Below are 20,150 nucleotides of genomic sequence, written 5' to 3' on the forward strand. Positions count from 1 at the left end.
CTCACAACCTTCCTGCTCCTACCCCACCCTGCTTCCTCCACTAGGATGGGCACTGCCCATTATGATATCACCTGGCTCAGCCCCATCCCTGGGGAGGTGAGGAGATCCAATTCCCTTCCTACCCCCAGCCTCTTCCTGCCTCGAGCCTCTCAAAAGAGTACAATTTCCAAGAGTTCAGAGGGTCCCTGGAGATCATCTAGGCCAAACTTCTCACTTTGATGAAGAGAAATGGAGGTTCCGAGACATCAAGTGACTTGTCGAGGGTCACGCAGCAGGTCAGTGGCAGGCCTGGCCTGGGAACCCATGAGTGGAAGCAGAGTGAAATGTGTATCCAGAGAATCAGTTCTCTCCCCTTCCCAGCCCACCTGCCTCTTGCCCACGACCCAGGTAGGGAGCTGAGGCTGGCTTGTTTGATGCTTTTAATATCATTATTTGTGTTACACGATACACAACCAAGGATGATGGTCAATACTGCGATGGAAATGTTAAAAAAAAATATTATACACGGCTCATGTCTTCCACACACCTTCCTGGAAATAAATTAGTGAGCACGGAGAAACCTGGCTGGTTGGCAGCCAGAGCTGAGGGTAGAGGGAGTGTTAAGGCAGTATCTACAAGGGGGAAGGATGACGGGGAGGGGGGCAGGGGGCAAGCTAAGGCCTCAATTCCTCCCCCCCAACATCCCAGACAGGAAAGGAGGGACCCACACACTCTCCTAGACCCAGAAGGTGCTGGCTACCAGCTTCCTACTTCTCACCACCACTTGCACACTGCCTCAGTTGGAAGCCCTTGCCTGCCAGGGAACTAGTGTGTCCTGTGGGCAGCGAGCTTTTCCCTGCTTCCTCAGGGCCAGAGAGTTCGAGCAGTGGGCCAGTCATAGAGCAAGTCAGCAGCAAAGGCAGTAGTCTAAATGAGCCCTCATGGGGGCCCTGCCCGGAAAAGAGGAGGTACCCATGTTCTAGATGGGTGAGTCAGGGAGCCCAGGGTAATGATAGTAGTGGTAGGAAGCTTGGCTGTGGGGCCCAGCTGACGGGATGGGGATGCTGACCAGGGTGGCAGAGAGAGGTTCAGATGGGGGCCAGTATGGACCTTGTAGGCCCTGCAGGTGCCTTCTTTCACCTTGCCTTCCTTTGGTCCTTTCTCATCACCTAACCAGGGTCCCTGCACTAGATGAGGTAGGGGAGGGTGGAGGAATTGAGGGTAGAAAGCTGCACCTCAACACTTTGGGGTTGGCAGCCTGGGGTGTGGTGCATGGAGAGGGGCTACCCTTCCTAAGCCAGCAGCCTTATTCTCTCTTCTCACTCCCCTCCCCTCCTTTCAGCTCCCATCTCCCAGGAATGGCAGCCAGGGAGTGGGCCGTGGGGGTGTCCTCTGCACACCTGCAGCACGTGAGTGATATATCTGAGAGTGGATACACCAGCATGTGTGGGGTGTCAGCATGGAGGAATGGGGAGTGTACACCCTGGTCCTGGGATATGAGGTTTGTGGGGCGGAAGACCTGAGCAGTCTTAGGCTCTCTGTGCTTTCATATTTCTTCATATGGGGGCAGGTCTCTATTGCCTAGTCCAGGGGTGGGGGGCTTAGTCACCTCCTCCCTCTCGATTTTCATCCTCAGCTTTTCTGCCCTCTCCCTCCACACCAGCACCAGCAGAAGCAGCAGTACACACACTCCGACTCACAGATGCCACAGAGAGCCACACACACCACATATACCCCCCCCCACACATACATGTTCACAGAATACACACGTATTCCCAAATAGATCCCAAGCACACACAGGTCCCTTAGGAACTTCCCCTTTCCTTTCCACACAGACACACAACTCAGGAAGCCCCATAGGTGTATTCAAAGACACACAGAGACCTGCCTACACACCTCCACAGAAATTTCTATGAAGAAATTCCTTTAGGTTTGAAAAGACCTTAAAAGTAATTTCAGACACCACTCATTTTACAGTTGAGGAAACGAAAGCCCAGAGAAACAACACAAGTGCTTGTTGAGATCACAGAGAGTGCTAGCACGAGGGCCATGCCCCCAGCTTCTGACTCCCGGGCCAGGGCCAAGGGCTCTGAGTCCCATGCTGAGCAGCCTCTCACATCGTAACAGACCACACAGTCTTTCCCGCCACGGACACTCACATCCATGACAGAACCAGACATCTGGAGAGACAGGCCCAACACAGAGATATAGATACCCACCCTGACAGCCTCACACACACACACACACATTCTGCCAAGTTCTCCCTACCATACACATGCAACCACTCTTTTCTCCTAAGCTTGCCTCCTTGAAGATTCTTGCTGGGAAGCGGTGTCTGGGATCTTGTGCTGGAGGGAGATGGGAAGGGGGCATTTGAGGCCAGCCCTACCTCCTGCTTCCAGCCTGGGATGGAGACCAGTGAAGAAGCGTGGGGGTGGGTGGAGCTGGCAGAGAAATAGATGCACTGGCTGGGGGTGGGTGAGGACAGATCATATAACCCCAAATTGGCCTGTCTCTAAGGCCCACCTTACCCTTCTCCACAGCCCGGAGAGCAAGGAAGGGGGTGAATGGGGCAAAGAGGAAGAAGAAGGCAGTGATTCTATGGGGGGGGGCAGTATCCCACCGGATAGCTTTGTCAGGCTTCCCATCTGGAGAGGAGGGTGAAACAAATAGTTACATGGGCCGGCGGGGGGCGTGTGGAGGGGACTCTGAGGTGCTGGGCCCCGCTCCCACTGCCCTGGGCCTTTCTCCCTCCCAGCCCCTTTCCTTGTCAGGCTGGGGCTGGGGGGCTCATGGCTTCTCTGGGGTGGGGCCAAGCCCCTGGCTTTGTGATCCCTACCCCCACTCATTAGTGTTGGCCTCCCTGCTGTCTAGTCCTTCTTCTCCCCCACTGGACTGCAGCTTTGGGGAGGGGGGCAGGGTGCTGGGCAAGGTCCCCCAAGTAACTGAACAAACAGCCCCCACCGCTCCTCAGCCCCCGGGGTGGAGAAAGACCCGGTTTTGGTTTCTCCGGCTCCATGAACACACAGAGGTACACGTCCTACCATAGGAGGAAGCAATGACTGTTACGAGGTTGGCGGCTGTAGGGGGCGCAGGGGCCGGGGGCAGGCGGACAAGCTGGGGAGGGGTTGGCCCCTGCCCTGTCCCACCTGGCCCACGGGGGGCCCTGCCCCGGGCGGCCGCAATGGCCCCTCCCGCTACTGAATGTGGCAGGCGGTGGAGGACGTGGCCTGGCAGCACATGCAGGTGGGGTTCACGGACTTGGGGGGGATGAGGTCCAGGTCCTCGTCATCAGGGATCTCGTCTAACCGGTAGCCGTCCTTCAGCAGCTGGATGTTCAAGTCTTGGTTGATCTGCTGTAGACAAAGGGGAAGGAGGTCAGGCTTAGGGCCATCCAGAGGCACCACCCACAGTCGGGTCGCATCCCCAGGCCATCTGCACCCCAGCTCAGTCCCATCGCAGGTTACCGAAATGCCAGGCTTTGCCCCTTCTTAGGCCCCACCTTCAGTTCTGGCCTCACTTCCTTACAGATACATCCTTGAGGCCCCACCTCTCTACAAAGGGCATCCCATTCTAAGGGCAACTTCTGCCTCTATTTGGCTGGCCCCTATTTCAGGCCTAGCCCAATAGAGTATCGCCTGGATTTCACACTCCATTCTGTTTAGGAGCCCTGTTCTAACCACAGGCTTAAGCCTTGCCCCTAAAACCGGGCTCCCCGCACTTGAGGCCAGTGTCTAAGAGCCTCCAGGTTCCATCTGACACTGTCCCATCCCAGGCCCCACACCGTTATGCCCCACCCTACGGGGCTCCACCTAGCTTTGCCCATTGCTCCTTCAGGGTGTGATTTGGTGTTGGCCCCACCCCTTTTCCTGGATGGAGGTGGTCCTGCTCAGATGCATCTAGGGTCCTAAGGAGTGGGGCCTCACCTCAGCAGAGGAGTAGCCAGAGGAGGAATATCTGGACATGTCAAAGTCATCATCGCTGGTGGTGGAAGAAAAAAGACAGAGGAGTGATTCCCTGATATTAAATAGAAAACTCCCTGTACCCCACCCCCTACCCCATCAGTCCAAACCTTCCCCCTCCCCCACACTTCCAAGTAAACAGCAGATCTAGATAAAAGATTGTGCTTGCTGTGCAAACGCCCAGCTTCCCTAGCCCCGCCCTTCTAAATGAATTGCCGCCTGTAACCTCCTTCTATACAGAGCTGTTACATCCTTCACCCCCATTCTTCTCACCTTTTTTCTAGGCACAAATCCCCCTGACTTGTTGGGTTTTCCCAAAGTTCAAGTGTAGCCAGGTGCATTCCCAGCAGTCGGGCTCCTCCCTTAGAAGGAGCAGGATGGTGGACATTGCATCAGGGCCCGTTCAAGGGGCAGCAATCGCATCAGTCGTCTGAGGACAGCATCAGACTGTGCCAGTCCCCTTTTCCTCTCCCTGCTCTTTCCTACTGCCAGACAAAAAAATTCCATTCCCTGGGGGAGTCATCGTTGGAGAGCTCCTGGCTGCCTGAGGAACACCCCACATCCCAATTCTGACAATACAGCAGGTGTGGCCACTACAGCCCACTTGCATGTTCATACAGGCTCCTGTGGCTTGCCCGGCTGCCCCAGCATCCCTGTACACACCTGTCCGTGTCAAGGGCTACCAGTGGCTTCTCATCTGGGCTCTGGTCAAGCGAGGAGTAGCCTTTATTGGGGACGACCAGCCTGGGTAGAAAATTTAGGGGATTGGATTGGCAACTGGAGCGCATAGCCTGGTGAGGAACTGGATTGGGCCCTGACCCACCACTTCCCCCTGCCCCTTGGATCCTGTTGAGACTCCCTCCTCTCAGAAAGGAGCTGGGCCTGAGGAGGGAGGGAAGAAGGAGAGGCGTAGGGCCAGCAGAAATAGATGTTGACTGGCAGGGTCCAGGTGGGGTAGGGGGGCCTCTACCTTGTTCGGGCCATGACATTGTTCTTCTTGGGTTGCTGGTTGACGGGGCTACCCATGCTGCCATTCTTCAGGGAGCCCTTCCGGGCCAGCTCCCGCTGCTTCTCTGCAGGAGAACATGGGAAGGAAGCTGTGTCCTGCTCCCAGGGCCCTCCTACCTTACTGCTCAGGACTGACTGGGCTGGGCCTCCATTGTGAAACCCCTTGCTTCTCTAGGAGCCGAGGCAGGGATCCCAACTCCAGGCCCTGCTGCTTGGTGGAGACAGTACTTGGCCCTGCACAACCTGAGGTAGATAGTAAGAGGCAACAGGAAGAGGCTGACCCCTGTCTTCCAGAAGCTGTACTCCCATGTGGGGCAGTTAGTGTATGCTTGATGCCAGAGAAAGGCTGGAGAGGGAGTGATGAAGCAGAAGGATGGAGAAGTCAGGGCTTCTTGCAGGTGATACCTTGAGCTGGAGAGAGGAGGGCATTCTAGGAAGGAGGGATAGCATATACAAAAATGCATTTACAAGTGAGCAAAGTAAGTATGGATCCAGATGGGATGGAGGGGTGAAGTTGGAGGGAGGTCAGTTTGGAAAAAGAGGATACATTTATTCAGTCATTTATTTATTCGCCATTCACCTTTATGTCTTAGATCCTGTGTTAAGGGGTTGGGGGCTCCCTCTGGTTACAAACAGAGCTTGAAGGCCTTGAATGCCAGACAAAGGAACTTAGGATTATTGCAGAAGCCAAAGGAGCCACTGAAGTTGTGGAGTGGGAGGGGAAGAATGGGGCTAGTGGGGTAAAGGGCAAGAGGCTGGGGAGCTCCTCTGGCTATACTTGTGCCAGCCTTTGAGTTCTCCAAGGCTCTAGAGTCTACCAGATCTATGGGGCTGGCCACCAGGTGACCCACTGTCTGGTATGTGACACTGTTACCAGTAGCTAGTAGCTGCCTGGGCCTTGGAGGGGGCCTGCCTACCCTTTCCTACTCCTCTTAAGCCCAGATGTCGAAAAGGGACTGTTGGGCAGCAAAAGGATGCTAGGGGAAAGTGCTCATAAAAAAAACCACTAGCCCTAGAGAGGCAGGATGGAATGGGACTTTCCAGCTGCTGTGACTCTGAAATTTCCCTTGACCTCCATGTCTCTAGTTTCTCGTCTCTCAGTCTCTGACCCTCTGTCTTTGCCACTGCTCCTCTGACTCCAGTTTTTTCCAGCTTCTTTCCAGCTGGCAGCAGCTGCCATAACCACTCCAGGACTCTAGGGGGTGCAATTTGCCTGAAAGTTCCCAGTGGTGAGTTTCCTTAGTGCAAAGGGAACAAGGTTCTGAGTTTTCATGAGGAGCTTTGGTGGTACTATAATGGGGAGGAAAAAAAGTGTTATTTTAAAAGCATGTTGGAATTGTTTGAAATAGTGAAAAAAAAAGGCAAACAATAAACTGGCAAAACCAAACTATGGACTACTATGCAACCATTTAAAATAAGTGTGAAGTCATTCTTTATATACTGACATTGCCAGGGGCTCCAAGGCATTAAATGGAAAACAAAAACAAAAACAAAGTTTCAGAAAATGTGTACAGTATGATACCACTTATGTTAAAATATAAAATAAAACAAGAAAAACTAAAAAAGCTTAGAATGATTATCTCTGGGGAGGAGAACGTGGTGGAGGAGGGAGTAGAAAGAGGAGTTACACTTGTTAAAATACTTGTATTGTTAAACAGTAATAAATAAAACTGGCTGCAGTTGGAGTCCGGTGTCTTGGGAAGATGAACAAATCCACTGAGAGAACTGCTCTCTTGTTTAGAAAAACAGCCTGAGGAGATCCCAGGATATGGTCTGGAATGAGAGAAGCAAGATAAAAACAAAACAAAACAACCCTCCCCCCCACACCACAAGAAAACAAACAAACAAACTGAATAAAAGAATAGGACTCTGTGAAAAGGAGCTCCAGCAGCTACAAGGAAAGGGTTTTACGATAGATGGAAAAAGGTTCCTAGGAGGAGGGGTCCAGTATTTACTGGGCAGCTGGAGTCTGAGGAGAAAATGGCCAAGAGGGTAGCAGGGATGGCAGAGGAGTTTTGAAGGATAGTCATGAATTGTATTTAATTGTAAACTGTTTCCTGGATGCACTGTGCTGTAATTCTTCTTCATGAAACCAAAATTTAGTAAGTCTGGTATATGCAGCGGCCTTTGGTGAGTGAAATTTTGGCCCCTGAAGGGAGAAGGGCAGTGTCTGGCTTAGGGTGAAGTGAGAAGAGCAGCTGCGGGAACTATGGGCAGTGGTTGGGAGCTAAGTGGCTTCAAGGAAGCAGGCTGCTTCTGAGTGCCTTCAGAATGGACATGAAATAAACCCCCAAAGGAAAGGTGACCCTGGAAAGGGGGTGGGGAGATATTTGGGCTTACTAAAAAACCAAGGGAAAGCTCCCCAAAACAGGAGCCAACCAGGCCCTGAGATCTCTAGATGGATGAGGGAGGAATAGGGAGAGGATCTCAGCTTCTAGGTTTTGGGATCCTCACTCCTTTCTACCCCTCAAACATAATAACTGACACCCCACCTGTAAGGCAGTTTCCTCCCAGCCTGGCCCAGTGTTTGATGGGACTTCTAACCCTCTCTCTGGGGTTGCATGGTTTTATCCCTGAAGCTATCCCCTAGAACACCTGGAGTCTTCTTGGCCTCAGAGATGCTTCCTAGAGCTTTGGGTCCTGCAGAGAACTGTAACTTCCCTCTTTGCCTTGCAGGAGATAAGGTATTTGGCAGTGCCGATGATTTGGTGGCTTGAGTCTTGGAATCATCTAGTCTGAGTTGGTTTATTTGTGCCACCTCATTGCGGACCCAGCCCAGAGCACCTTGTCCACTCCCCACATCTCCCTCACCCCCCGGACACACTCACCCAGCTTCACTTGGAGCGGGGATGGTTTGTAATTCATGGCTACTGACTCACCCTCCCGGGCGTCACAGTCCCCGTCTGAGATGGAGGCGGCGGCTGGGTCCTGTGGGGAGAAAGTAGAGAGACAGAAAGTTGTTAGGTAGTGAATATATGGGGCTGCTCTCAGTCCTGAAGCTGGTCTTCCCACCCATCATCTGGGCTTATTCACCCCTGGCAGTAGACAGGCGATTCAAGAAGGGAAGGGAAGACCCATACACGCTGGAAGGAAGACCTTGAACTGGATAAAAGAGCCTCGGATCTCAGCCCCACTTACACCCACCTGGGTGTCTGTCTTCAAAGGCCTGTGTGAGCCAGGCTTCCCCCAGAAAGTCTACTGTGATTCCTTAAACCCACAGGATCTCCTGTCTAACCTCCCATACTAGTTGCCCTGTTCCTCAGGGACCTTCCTTTATACTTGTTTGGAAAGGTCTTTCTAGGTTTCTGTGAGTTTAAATCTGGATTAAAGTCAGAGTACATGCTCCCTAAGACAGGCCTTCTCCTTCTGTTTCCCCTAGCATTGGATGTGTCCCTTCACTGGACCCAGAGAACTAACTGGCCAAGCCAGGCCAGACTTCAAGATTATAGCCAATGGACAAAAGAGTTCTCATGAGAACTTCTTCATTCCACAGATGAATCCTAAAGAGTGTCTCCTGAAAGGTTGGCTGGGTATGGTAGGTGAGAAGATGAATAATGGCAAATCAGCTGGTGACCAGTTAGTCCTGTGCTACTCAGTAATCAGGCCTCACTGTTTCCTCCAAAACATCCCAAACCTCTGCTACAAGGTCCAGGGCCCTGGCCCACCCTACTGGAGTCAGTAGGAAGGGGCTGGAGTCATGCACATTCTCCCTGAGAAACTGATGACCAACCACTGATATGGGTACTGCCACTCTAGACATCCGCCTAGGATTAAAGAATGGTAAGCCCAAGGTCTGAGACTGCAGAGTACACCCAAGGCTCTGTCTGTTCTGCCTCTGGGGGTACAGACAGCAGACAGACAGGTAGAACGCTCTAGGATTAGCCCCACAGTGTCAGACCCAGGGATCTGAGTGACCCAGCAAGGGAAGGACATATAACTATTATGGTGGCTTCTGTTCTCTTTAGAGTGAGGCAGTGGGGATGAAAACATGCTTGTCATTACGGGGAAAGGAAAAAGTCTAGAATGTTTGGAGGGAAATCCTAGCCTTGCCCATGTTCTTTCAGGCCATCCAGAGTACGAGACCCTGGGTGGGCTCTGTTGCCACAGTGGTTTGTGATCCTGAGGGCAGAACTTGGGCCTCTGTCCTCTGCTCTGAACTGCACCCCTTAGCTGGGATTATAGGGGGCAGGGCTCAGAACAAGTGGGGTGCTGCAGTGCCCCAGTGCATCTCAGGCAGCTTCCCATGCTGCAATCCTCTCCAGTCCTTTCTCTGCCTCTTTGTCTCAGCTCCTCCTGAGAGACTCCTAATAGATATCAGTTGTCCCATGCAGACCTGGGCCCGTACATGCCTCTCTGTGGCCAAAACAGCCTTGAGGTGTTACCTACAGGGTGCATGAAGACCTGACAGCTGGGGTCTGGCTTTCCCCTTAGGCCACAGGTAGGACCTACTCCCAAAGCAGCTTGAGGGATGACTTCTCAAAGGGTAAAGGCCATAAAGATGCCTGTGGGATCCCACCAGGGAAGCAGTGGCACCTCTCCAATTTCCTTCATCACATTACTTTTTCTGTAGCATTTCTCACATGTCACACATACCATATCCATTTGGATATGGTTTCTTCTTCTGGCTTCGAGGACACTGTGATCCTTGGCTCATGTTACCTCTTTAACCATCATTTTTTACTCCCCCCACAGCGCTTTGTCTCTTCAGCAGTTTCTGGCCCTTAGCCCACCTCTCTCCTTGGGGAGCCCTGATGTCTTCTACAGTTTAGAGTAACATTTTTACACTGGTGACTTCTAAATCTATGGCCTTCCCAATCATGCATCTTCTCTGGAACCCTCCACTCCATCCATCCATGTAAGCCTCACTGTCCTTTCCCTGGGGGTGACTTTAAACACGTGAGCCCCTCAGGCATTTGGGCCTAACCCTTCCATCTTCGGCACAGATGAGTTCATCAGAGTTGCTTCTCAGTCTGGAGGTACTGGGTAGAAATGGTAACAGTGGAGGGAAACTGCAGGAAGAATAGGGTCTGAGTGGGCCTGGGAAGCTGTTGAGCAATTCTGGTCACAGGGACCCACATTTGGTCCTCAACGCCACTGGGTTGGTCTTGGTGGCTTTTGATCCCTGAGGGAAACTGCCAGTTCCTATGGGTCATAAGCCAGGGTTCAGAGCCGTAGTCTTGAGAGGTCCCATGCAAAGCCCACCATTCAGCGTCTCCCCTGTCACTATCCATGATAGAAGGCCATCTTAGTGGCAAGGACAAAGATCTCGGGCACTGTGCCTGAAAATTCAAGTCTTTACTGTGGGCTTCCTGTATGTCTTCCCTGAGAAACACAGCCAATGCACCATGACCATCACATGGAAATGTAATCAGGTTAAATGTGAAATATTCATGAATGTTAAGTATCAGAGGGAATCCAGGCAGAAGGAAACGTCTGACTCCAAGAAATCAGGGAGAATTTAAAATGCCCCCCAAGGACATCTGACAGGAGTTAGCTAGATCTGGGAACTAGAGTGCGGATTAGCAAGATTATTAAACACTCAGTGGAGACAGACATTGAAATGCATCTCTAACAGCAACCCATGTTTCTGCAACCCTTCAAACAAATTCTCCACAGACTGCAGAAATGATTAATAGCCCAGTCTCACTGTTTCTGGGACAGGATATATAGGCTAATGGCCAGTGCAAAGCCAATATAATTAGAGGAAGGCAAAAGTGCCAGAAGAATTCTTAGAGTTAGTCTGGTCCAGTGATTTTCATTAAACTGTGTTCCCTGAACCCCGTGCCTTGGGCGGGGCTGAGTGCAAGAGGGAAGCAATAGTAGTGAGAATGGAGATCCTCTCTCTCTTTTTTTTTTTTAAGATTTTATTTATCTTGACAGAGAGAGAGAGAGAGAGAGCGAGAAAGGGAACACAAGCAGGGGGAGTGGGAGAGGAAGAAGCAGGCTTCCTGCCGAGCAGGGAGCCCAATGCGGGGCTCGATCCCAGGACCCTGGGATCATGACCTGAGCCGAAGGCGATTCTTAACGACTGAGCCACCCAGGCGCCCCTGGAGATCCTCTTTTATTTCACTTACACACCAACCTTTCTACAAAATTTTGGTTGGAGAAAGGGTTCTGTTGCAACAACAACAACAAAATTAAAATCCATTGATTTGAGGTGCCTGGCTGGGTCAGTTGGTAGAGCGAGTGATTCTTGATCTTGGGGTTGTGAGTTTGAGCCCCATGTTGGGTGTAGAGATTACTTAAAAATAAAATCTTTAAAAAATCCATTGATTTAATCCAATCTGATCCTTTAAAAATGTGTTACTATGGAAATTATTAAACTTACACAAAAGAAGAGAAAAGAATGTAGTGAAATCCTGGGTACTTATCATCAGCTTCAACAAATTCAACTCATCAACCCATTTTTTTAAAAAAATAAATCTTGGCTCCTCCATTTACTAGCTGTGTAATCTGGGCTTCAGTTTCCTTATCTGTAAAATGCGACTAATATTAATACCTACATGAAAGGTTCTTCTGAGGCTAAAATAAGTTAATAGATGTGAGCACTTTATAGTACATATTAAGCAATATATCTGTGCTAGTTATAAACGTATTAGTAGAGGTTCCTTAAGGCCCACACAATCATGGACAGTATGCCCTAGGAGTGACTGGCCCACAGCTGCAGCCCTGGCATCTCACAGGTTGGGGCCTGGATTATGTAGGGAAGTATCTGTGGAAAAGGTATTCCCTCCACAGGGTGAGGAGGGGACTGACCAGGGGGTATTCTGCCTCCTCCCTCTCCTTACTCTGACACACTATATTTCCTTCATTTATTTATCAGTGGCAAGCCTGGGGCTCATAAATATAAACAGAAAGTAGTCCCATCCTTAAGGAGCTCCCTGTAATTATCAACAGTGTCAAAAAACCAGATGAGTCCCAGAAGATGAATACAGTATTTAGAAATAAGGAAGTCATAAGTGGCCTCAGAAAACACAGTTTTAGTTGAAGAGTAGGAACAGAATCCAGATTACATAAGATTTAGGAGGTAACAGGAAAAGAGAAAGTAGAAACAGTGAACACAGATATTCTTTCAAGGAGCCAGACTGAGAAGAGAAGGAATGAGAATAAATTATAGCCAGAGGGAATTTTGGAGTTGAAGAATTTCTTTGGACCTACGAAATACTTGACCAGTGTTCTAGCCTGAGGGGAAAGAAGCTAGGTAGAAAAGGAGATGTTTGATAGGGCATGGTCCTGCAGGACTCAAGAGGATATGGAAACAGAGCCTTGGGCCAGAGAAGGAAGGCTCCCTACTGAAATGGAAGGGAGGTGAAGATGAGTGGGGGATGCAGAGAACATGGAGGCAGAAAGGTAGGTGGAAAGTTAAAGGAGTTCATTCCTAAAAGCCTAGTTAGGTAAAGGAAGAAGTTGAATACTAAGAGCTTGAAGAGAAAAGGGGTACTTGGTGACTGGCCAGAAGAGTAAGGAGATCAGACTGGATGGGCTTGTAGCTACAAATCCTTATCTTTTACCTAGGTGCCCGTGATCTTGTCACCAGGATGAAAGACGCTCTCCGTGGTGCTGAACAGTTTTGCCCTTGCCTTGTGGACTGAGCATGAATGATTCAGAGTAGAGACATGGACTGAGCATGAATGATTCAGAGTAGAGACATGATTCAGTTTTAGCTTTCCCACAAGAAAGGTAACCTCTGTCCTCACCTCCAAGCACTAATTCTCAGAAAAATGGAAATTTAAATGGATTCAGAATGAAGTATGAAGAGGCAAAGTGCTTGTACCAACATTATCTAACCTTTCTTCACCAAACGCATGTGAATTTTCCTCTAGGTTTATGAGAGAGTTAGCAGAGGCAGTTCTGAGTTGTGAAAGGCTACCTCTGGAACAGTCCTGTCTGTACCCTGTTCAGTTCCCTTGGGTGGAAGCAGGAAACAGGGCAAACTTAGAGCAGGAACAGGGACAGGAAGAAAGATAACACTGATACGGAAACAGGAAAGCAGGGAAGACCTAGGGCTCAGGCCACTCTCTGACACATGGGTACAGCAAGAAAAGGCATCAAAGACCAACTCTCATTTCTGTCACAATTTGTCCAGAGATCAGCTCAGAAACTACCTGGGGTCTCCTGTTTTCAAGATTATGCCACCCCCCAAAACATCTCTTGCCAGTGGGTGGAAATAAACATGTTTAGATATCATATTTTAGAGACAGATACAGAAAATACAACTCAATGCCTTTATGTCCAATGCCCACGGCTGGGCAGAAAACTAACCTCCCATCCAAGAATATTCAGTAGCAATGTAGGCATTGGTTAGACCTCTCTACTTCCCTGCAGATGGCTGTTTATTCAGCCTATAAGCATTTCCATCTGTTTCTGACTCCACACCTCAACATGAGAATCATTTGACCAATAACAGCTGTTTGTGGTATGACCTGAAGTCCTGAGTCCTATTTCCTGGGTCTGAGTTTTGAGCAGCTCCCACTTTTACTCCCTAGCTTCCCTTCTCCAGGATTTCTCCAGGAGCTGCCTGTAGTGCCAGGCAATTGGCTGGGACTTCTATCTTTTGGGGACATAATAAGACCTTTATGGGCCCACTTATGAGGAAGGACAAACACCTCTCACAAGTATAAGGTCTTTGGGGAAGATCAAGGAAACCTAAAAGAGACCATCTTTCTAAATGCCACTAGTGGCTTTTACAAAGAGGGGAAGAAGAACTGAAAAAAAAAAAAATCTGTGAAGCCTAAATTTGCATGAGGGGGCAGAAGATCCTGCTTAGCTCAGAGAGGCCTCTCTTATTAGTCTAAATCTCCTTAATCTTCTAGGTTTTTCCTCAAAAGAAGGCTCAACTCAAATAAAGTCAACCCATTGAGTGTCCACTCACTTTCCAGCTCTGGAGTAGCTACTGGTTGTTGCAAGCAAAGAAGGAAAGCACTCTTTCTTCATACACACCACACTTCTGCAGAGGCATTTTGGGGCAAAGTAAAGTTAACCACAAAGAAGTAGAAAGGATTTTTATGCTACAGCTAGAGTGTGAGAACTCAAATTGGTCCTGTGATTAACAGAATCTTCTGTCTCCTTAAACAGCTTAGTGGAATTCACTACCAAAACCAAGCACCACTAGGCTTTAGTATCTTTGTAGTGGCTGTCATTGGGAGAACCAAAATGGAGAAGAGTTCTGCTGACCCCAGCCCTAATAACAACCATAGCCACTACAAGTTTAATAGATTTTTTTTTGAAGAATTTATTTATTTATTTATTTAAGGGAGAGACAGGAGAGCGAGAGTGCATGAGAGAGAGCACGAGCGGGGGGGGGGGCGGAGGGGGAAAGGGAGAAGCAGGCTCCCCACTGAGCAGGGAGCCCCACATGGGGCTCGATCCCAGGACCCTGAGATCATGACCTGAGCCGAAGGCAGATGCCTAACCAACTGAGCCACCCAGGCGCCCTTAGATTTTTCTATTATAAAGTAATACATGCTAAAAATTTTTTAAATTAATCTTTAGTTTCACTACCTTGAAAAAACCTCTGTTAATGTTTTAGTGTATTTAAGTCTTGTGTGTATACCACAGTAACAACACTCTGGGGTTTCCCCCTCTAGGAGTTGGTGTTTCTCCTCATGGTCAAGGGGTGGGCTCCAGGTACCATGTTGGTTCAGTGTGGTCCCACTCTTTTTTGGATCAGATGGAGCCAATCAGAGTCTCCCCCAGAATAGGAAGTAGGACTAAGAGGAGATGTAAAGCTCAAGACTGTAGATTAGGTAGCAGAGAAAGCCACTGGGCAGGGAGACAGGAATAAAGCTGATGTTCAGAAAGAAGCAGACACAAGAGATAAAGTCCTTCCGAGGCTCTGATTCTAGAACTTGCTCTACTCTTCTAAGGCTTGAAGGGCACACCTGTCCTTGAATACTATGAGAAATCCTAGTGTCCTTATAGTCTAGTTTCCTTTTTAACTTAAACTAGCTTGAGTTTAAATTTGTTACTATAACCAGAGTGCCAGCTAATACACATGCATAGAACAACATTTAAAGAAAAACAAACTGGGGCGCCTGGATGGCTCAGTTGGTTAGGCATCTGCCTTTGGCTTGGGTCATGATCTCAGGGTCCTGAGATGGAGCCCTGTGTGGGGCTCCCTGCTCAGCAGGGAGTCTGCTTCTCTCTCTCCCTCTGCTCCTCCCCCCGCTCCTGCTCTCTCTCTCTCACTCACTCTCTCAAATAAATAAAAATAAATAAAAACAAACTATCTTACATTCTGCATTTTTATTTTTTGAGAGAGAGAGAGAGAGAGAGTACAAGCAGAGGGGCAGAGGGAGAGGAAGAGAGAGAATCTTAAGCAGGCTCATGACCCTGAGATCATGACCTGAGCCAAAATCAAGAGTTGGATGCTTAACCGACTGAGCCACCCAGGCACCCCTTATATTCTGGATTTTTAAAAATTAGTATTAGAATATAATCAACTCTCCATATTTTTACATGGTTTTTGAAATCATCAGTTTAATGGCTGCATAATATCCATAGAGGGGATGTACAGTAACTTTTTTTTTTTGTACACTAACTTTTTAACCATTCACTTATTTTGGACATTCAGGTTGCTTACAATTTTTCACTATTATAAATAGTACTATGCTGAAATCCATATATATTTGCATTTAGAATAATTAAAAAAAAAGATTTTATTTATTCATTTTAGAGAGAGAGAGAGAGAGGGAATCTCAAGCAGACTCCACTCTGAGTGCAGAGCCCAATGTGGGGCTCAATCCCATATTGTAAGAGTCAGCCACTCAACAGACTGAGCCACCCAGGTGCCCCTAGGGTAATTTCTTAAATAAAGTAGAAGTATAAGGTCAAAAACCAGGAGTGCTTTTAAGATTCTCTTTTTTTTTTTAAGATTTTATTTATTTATTTGAGAGAGAGAGAATGAGAGAGAGCAAGCACATGAGAGGGGGGAGGGTCAGAGGGAGAAGCAGACCCCCCGCCGAGCAGGGAGCCCGATGCGGGACTCGATCCAGGGACTCCAGGATCATGACCTGAGCCGAAGGCAGTTGCTTAACCAACTGAGCCACCCAGGCGCCCGCTTTTAAGATTCTTGATACATATGCCAAACTGCTTTCCCAAAGGATTGTCCCAATTTATAATGCCTCTAGTCATGACTGAGGGCTATAGCTGGTTTTTAATATTTTATTTCTCACTGTGTGCCAGGGAATTTCAGGTCATCATATCTATCCATCATCTTGCAAGAGAACTGTGCCTCAGTCCTTACTTACCTGGTGGCCTCTGGGGAATCTTCTTTCAAGGAATAGAATTCCCTCTGGGCATCACCTGCCAGACAAAATATACCTGACTTGAGGCCACCAATTAAGAACAAAAGGAGAGGGGCGCCTGGGTGGCTCAGTCGTTAGGCGTCTGCCTTCGGCTCAGGTCATGGATCCCAGGGTCCTGGGATCGAGCCCTGTATCGGGCTCCCTGCTCGGCGGGGAGCCTGCTTCTCCCTCTCCCGCTCCCCCTGCTTGTGTTCCCTCTCTCGCTGTGTCTCTCTCTGTCAAATAAATAAAATCTTTAAAAGAACAAAAGCAGAGAAGACTTTGCTACACTGAAGTTGGGGAAAAACTCTAAATGGGGACAGTACTGCCTGGTGGCTGGCCACCATGCTTCAGCTGGTCCTTGGCCTGTGCCAGCACATCAGCTATAGGAACCGTGACTAGTGGCAGAGCCAGGAGGCAAACTTCACAGAATGAGTATCCCTTGCTTTCAAACTTGGGGTAGGAGAATTAACCAAAATGGTTCTGGAGTTATCCCAGCGAGAGTGGCAGCTCCTACTCCCTTACCCATTATTTAGCTTTCAAAAATAGCTACTCAGAAACTACTGAGGGGAAAAAAAAAAGAATGGTGAAAGATATGAAGCTAGTACTGGGATGGCAAAGAACTAGATTCATTTTTTAAATGGGGAGACAAGGGGTCAGTGAGGTTTTTAAAAAGATTTAGAATTCTGCTCTGCCTCCTTCATGGTTAGGACTGCTTGTCCTAGATTGATGTTCTGCTATTCATTCCCATTCCTACTCACCTGGAAACCCTATGACTAAAAAGCCTTTCTTTGGGAGATAGGACAAATACCTCAACTCAGGGACACCCACTGTAGCAGCTGTGTCTTGAGGGAAGCCTAGGGGACATAAAGGCCTAGGGGACAAACCTCATAACCCAAGAGGTAGGAGCCAGAGCCAGAAACTGAGAAACCTTGGTTCCTCCGGGAGGCCTAGCCTGGCCTGGCCCCTGTGACTTTCATCCCTATCCTTAAGCTTATACCCTGAAACAGATGTTCAAGAGTCTCCTGCCTTATTTTGGACTAGCTAGAGACACAGGTCTTGGCCTATATAGTCTTGTGACCTAGAGGGTTTCCGAGCTCCCTATCCTGCCACACCTCCCCTGGCCCCCATTTCCACCTCTTTAGGGAAAGACTATCTCACTTAATGGAGAAAGGGCTGAAGGTGTAAAGTTCTTTTAAAATAGATTAACAATGGTTAAAATGGCTAATTTTACGTTATGAAAAAAATGGAAGAAAATGGACTGGTAGGGCCTGAGGCAGAAGGCGAAAATGTGTGAGGGTGGGTAGTGGATAGAAGGCAGTCCCTTCTCTCTGTTTCTCCTTCTTTCTTTTTTGCTTCAGTTTCAGCCAACACAGACTTTGGAGATGAGGCCTATGAAAGGAGAGGGGAAATGATTCTAAAATCAAGGGAGCTGGAGGGGTCAAGGGATTCTGGGTTCCTTCTGCTTAGACAAGGCCCAGAGGAGGGCAAGAAGGGAACCAGATATTCAGGGCTAACAAAGCTTTGGGAAGCATGTCCAGAGGATCTTTCAATTTCCTTCCAGAATGTGAATTCTAGTTCCCCAAGGTAAGGACGGAAGCACAGAACATTGAGGAAAGATGCTGTCCAGGAATCAATAAGGGCATTTGGTTGGAGAAACCCTGAGACTGGTCCTTCAGCCCTGCACATGGTAGGAAGCTGAAGCAGGAAAAATGTCAACAGATATTAACATTTGGTCTAGGCCAGACTGACCTGTGGATCCTCATCTGGATCTTGGCCCCAAATGTCACTGGACGGTTTTTGGTAAGCTTCAGTTACTCAAGGACTGAGCCTGTCCTGCACTAGTTCATGAATCTTTTAGACTCCTTGGTTTTCCCAAGAAAACAAAGTAATAATCTGGCAGTCTATGGGATGCCCTCACACAATTGCCATTTCCAATTCTTTTCCTCTGGCCTTGGAAGAGTAAAGAGCTACTGTCTGCAATGGACAATGGACTCAGAGGACTGGTATCAAACAGCTTCTCCCTTCTGTGGAATTTCTTCATCTTTCAGCCTGTTCTAACTCTCTAACCTTCATTATGCCTGGCAAGCACCACATTTTGCTCACAAAGACAACTTGCAGCTCTAAAGCTTAGCTCTCTGGACAGAGCAGTCTCGTATTCTTGCCTTTTTGTCATCCCAGTAATTAAACATCAGTGAGCTCACCACTTGTTAAAAAACCTCGATAGTCATTGAATACCAACATGGGGCAGATGGGGAACAATGTACTTTGGGGTGGGAAAAATACCACGACCTGCTTCTTGCCAAGAAGACTTTTGTCTAATGTAAAAAGAAGACAGGAACACATAGCAGCCCATTTAAGGCAGGAAGAGGAGCATGAGAGACAGGAATGAATGAAGGGTGGTAGAAGCACAGAGGAGAGATTGACAGTGGTGAAGATTTGTTATCCTCCCTAACACAGAGGGTTGGGCCTGGGCAGAAACCTGGTGAAACCAGAGGCTCACCTATTGGGTGGCAGACAAAAGAGCAATGACAGTTGAGGCTTAGGGCTAGGACTCTACTCTAATTACTTTCAGTTACTGCTGATGCTATTGGGCATTCAGCCTACTCCATTTCTGGGGGTAAGGGCAAGCACAACAGGCCTTTTCCTTACCACTGAGATGCACAAACAACTCTCCCACAGAAAAGGGTCAAGAGGCTCTAGGTGGATGGCTGGGAAATATTTCTATTGGGAAAGCAAAAAGAGATTCAGAGTCCTAAGAGTGCTTAAGAGGGAGATATGGTGGCTCTGGTAAAAACAAATTCTTGCTGCTTCCAACCAAGCCTAGGGCCTGCCATTACTCTTACCAGGCATGCTTTGTGCAGCAGAGATGTTAATGTTAAAGGCTCCTGGAGGCTCAGAGCCCAGCCCAGCAGTGAAGGAGGTCAGAGAGGGGAAGGAGAGGGTTAACTCTACAAAGGCTCATAAAGCCCTGAGTTTCTGTTAAATCAGCTTTGTGTGTGTGTGTGTGTGTGTGTGTGTGTGTGTGTGAGAGAGAGAGAGAGAGAGAGATGCCAGTTGGTGTTTAAAGAGTAGGGGGAGGAAAGAGTCTAGCCTAGCACAAACTCAAGGCAAGTTTTCAGCAGTGAAGCCAGCTCGTTGCTGGTTATGCATCTCTTTAGGGAAACAGTACTCTTCTGCTAAACTAGATGGTCCTGGGGTCCCTGCTGGAGGGTCTCCCCAGGCTCATGGTGGTAGAGAGCCTCTGTCACTCTCTGGCTGGTGCAGTGACAATGACCAGGTAACTCAAAGGTATAATCTCACTCCTGGGGCATCTAAAGGAAGGGGCACTGAAACAACACATAATCAATATCTACCCAAAGAGCCCCCCTACAGTTCTGTAGCCCACACCTCTGAGGAACACCTCCTTTGCTCTGACTATACTCCCTCACAGCTCCTCCCCACCTGTGCAGCCTTTGCCTCTTCTAGACAGTTCTGACATATATGCACAGCCTATATCCCTCCACACCTGCTGAGCTTATCTGTGTGCCTGTAGGATAGTGCTTCTTAATCACCTGGGAATATTGTTTAAATGCAAATTCCAATTTAGTAGATCTGAATGGTGCCTAAGTGTCTGTATTTCATACAAGCTCCCAAGTGATACCAATGCTCTGAATCCAGGGACCACACTTTGAATAGGCTCTAGGCCTCAAGGCTGTAGGCCACCCCCTCTACACCCACACCATCCCCAGACAACCTCTGTTTGAGAGGCAGAGGCCTCTGCCCCCGCCTTAACCTGGTTTTATACTCTTAGTGCCAAGAGAGGACAATGGTTAGGTGGGGGAGGAGGGAGGAGGGAGGACCCAAAGCTCAGGATGGGAAGGCAGCACCGCTAAGAGCTCTGGCTGAGCCACGGCAGGGAGTTGTTCATAACAAT

At 48.7% G+C, this 20,150-nt stretch overlaps 1 protein-coding gene across 4 annotated transcripts in view; it reads right to left on the bottom strand.

The window, feature by feature from the left end:
* Positions 1–406: 406 nt before the first annotated feature.
* The window catches only part of FAM219A (family with sequence similarity 219 member A), a 52,466-nt gene continuing 32,722 nt past the window's right edge, over positions 407–20,150 (bottom strand). Inside the window, exons 2-6 of one of the 4 annotated variants that reach the window (XM_044920463.1) lie at positions 7,829–7,877; positions 4,912–5,014; positions 4,605–4,685; positions 3,906–3,960; positions 407–3,332 (exon numbers count right to left, since the gene is read on the bottom strand). In XM_044920463.1, coding sequence (XP_044776398.1) covers positions 3,177–3,332; positions 3,906–3,960; positions 4,605–4,685; positions 4,912–5,014; positions 7,829–7,877 — 444 coding nt within the window. In that variant the 3' untranslated portion in view covers positions 407–3,176. Of the gene's footprint in view, positions 3,336–3,905; positions 3,961–4,604; positions 4,686–4,911; positions 5,015–7,777; positions 7,878–20,150 lie in introns of all 4 variants that reach the window. The other 3 variants (XM_044920462.1, XM_044920461.1, XM_044920460.1) reach the window with 3 other exon arrangements.

The sequence above is a fragment of the Neomonachus schauinslandi genome, chromosome 13 (genome assembly GCF_002201575.2).
Source record: "Neomonachus schauinslandi chromosome 13, ASM220157v2, whole genome shotgun sequence".
Taxonomy (NCBI): Eukaryota; Metazoa; Chordata; class Mammalia; order Carnivora; family Phocidae; genus Neomonachus; species Neomonachus schauinslandi.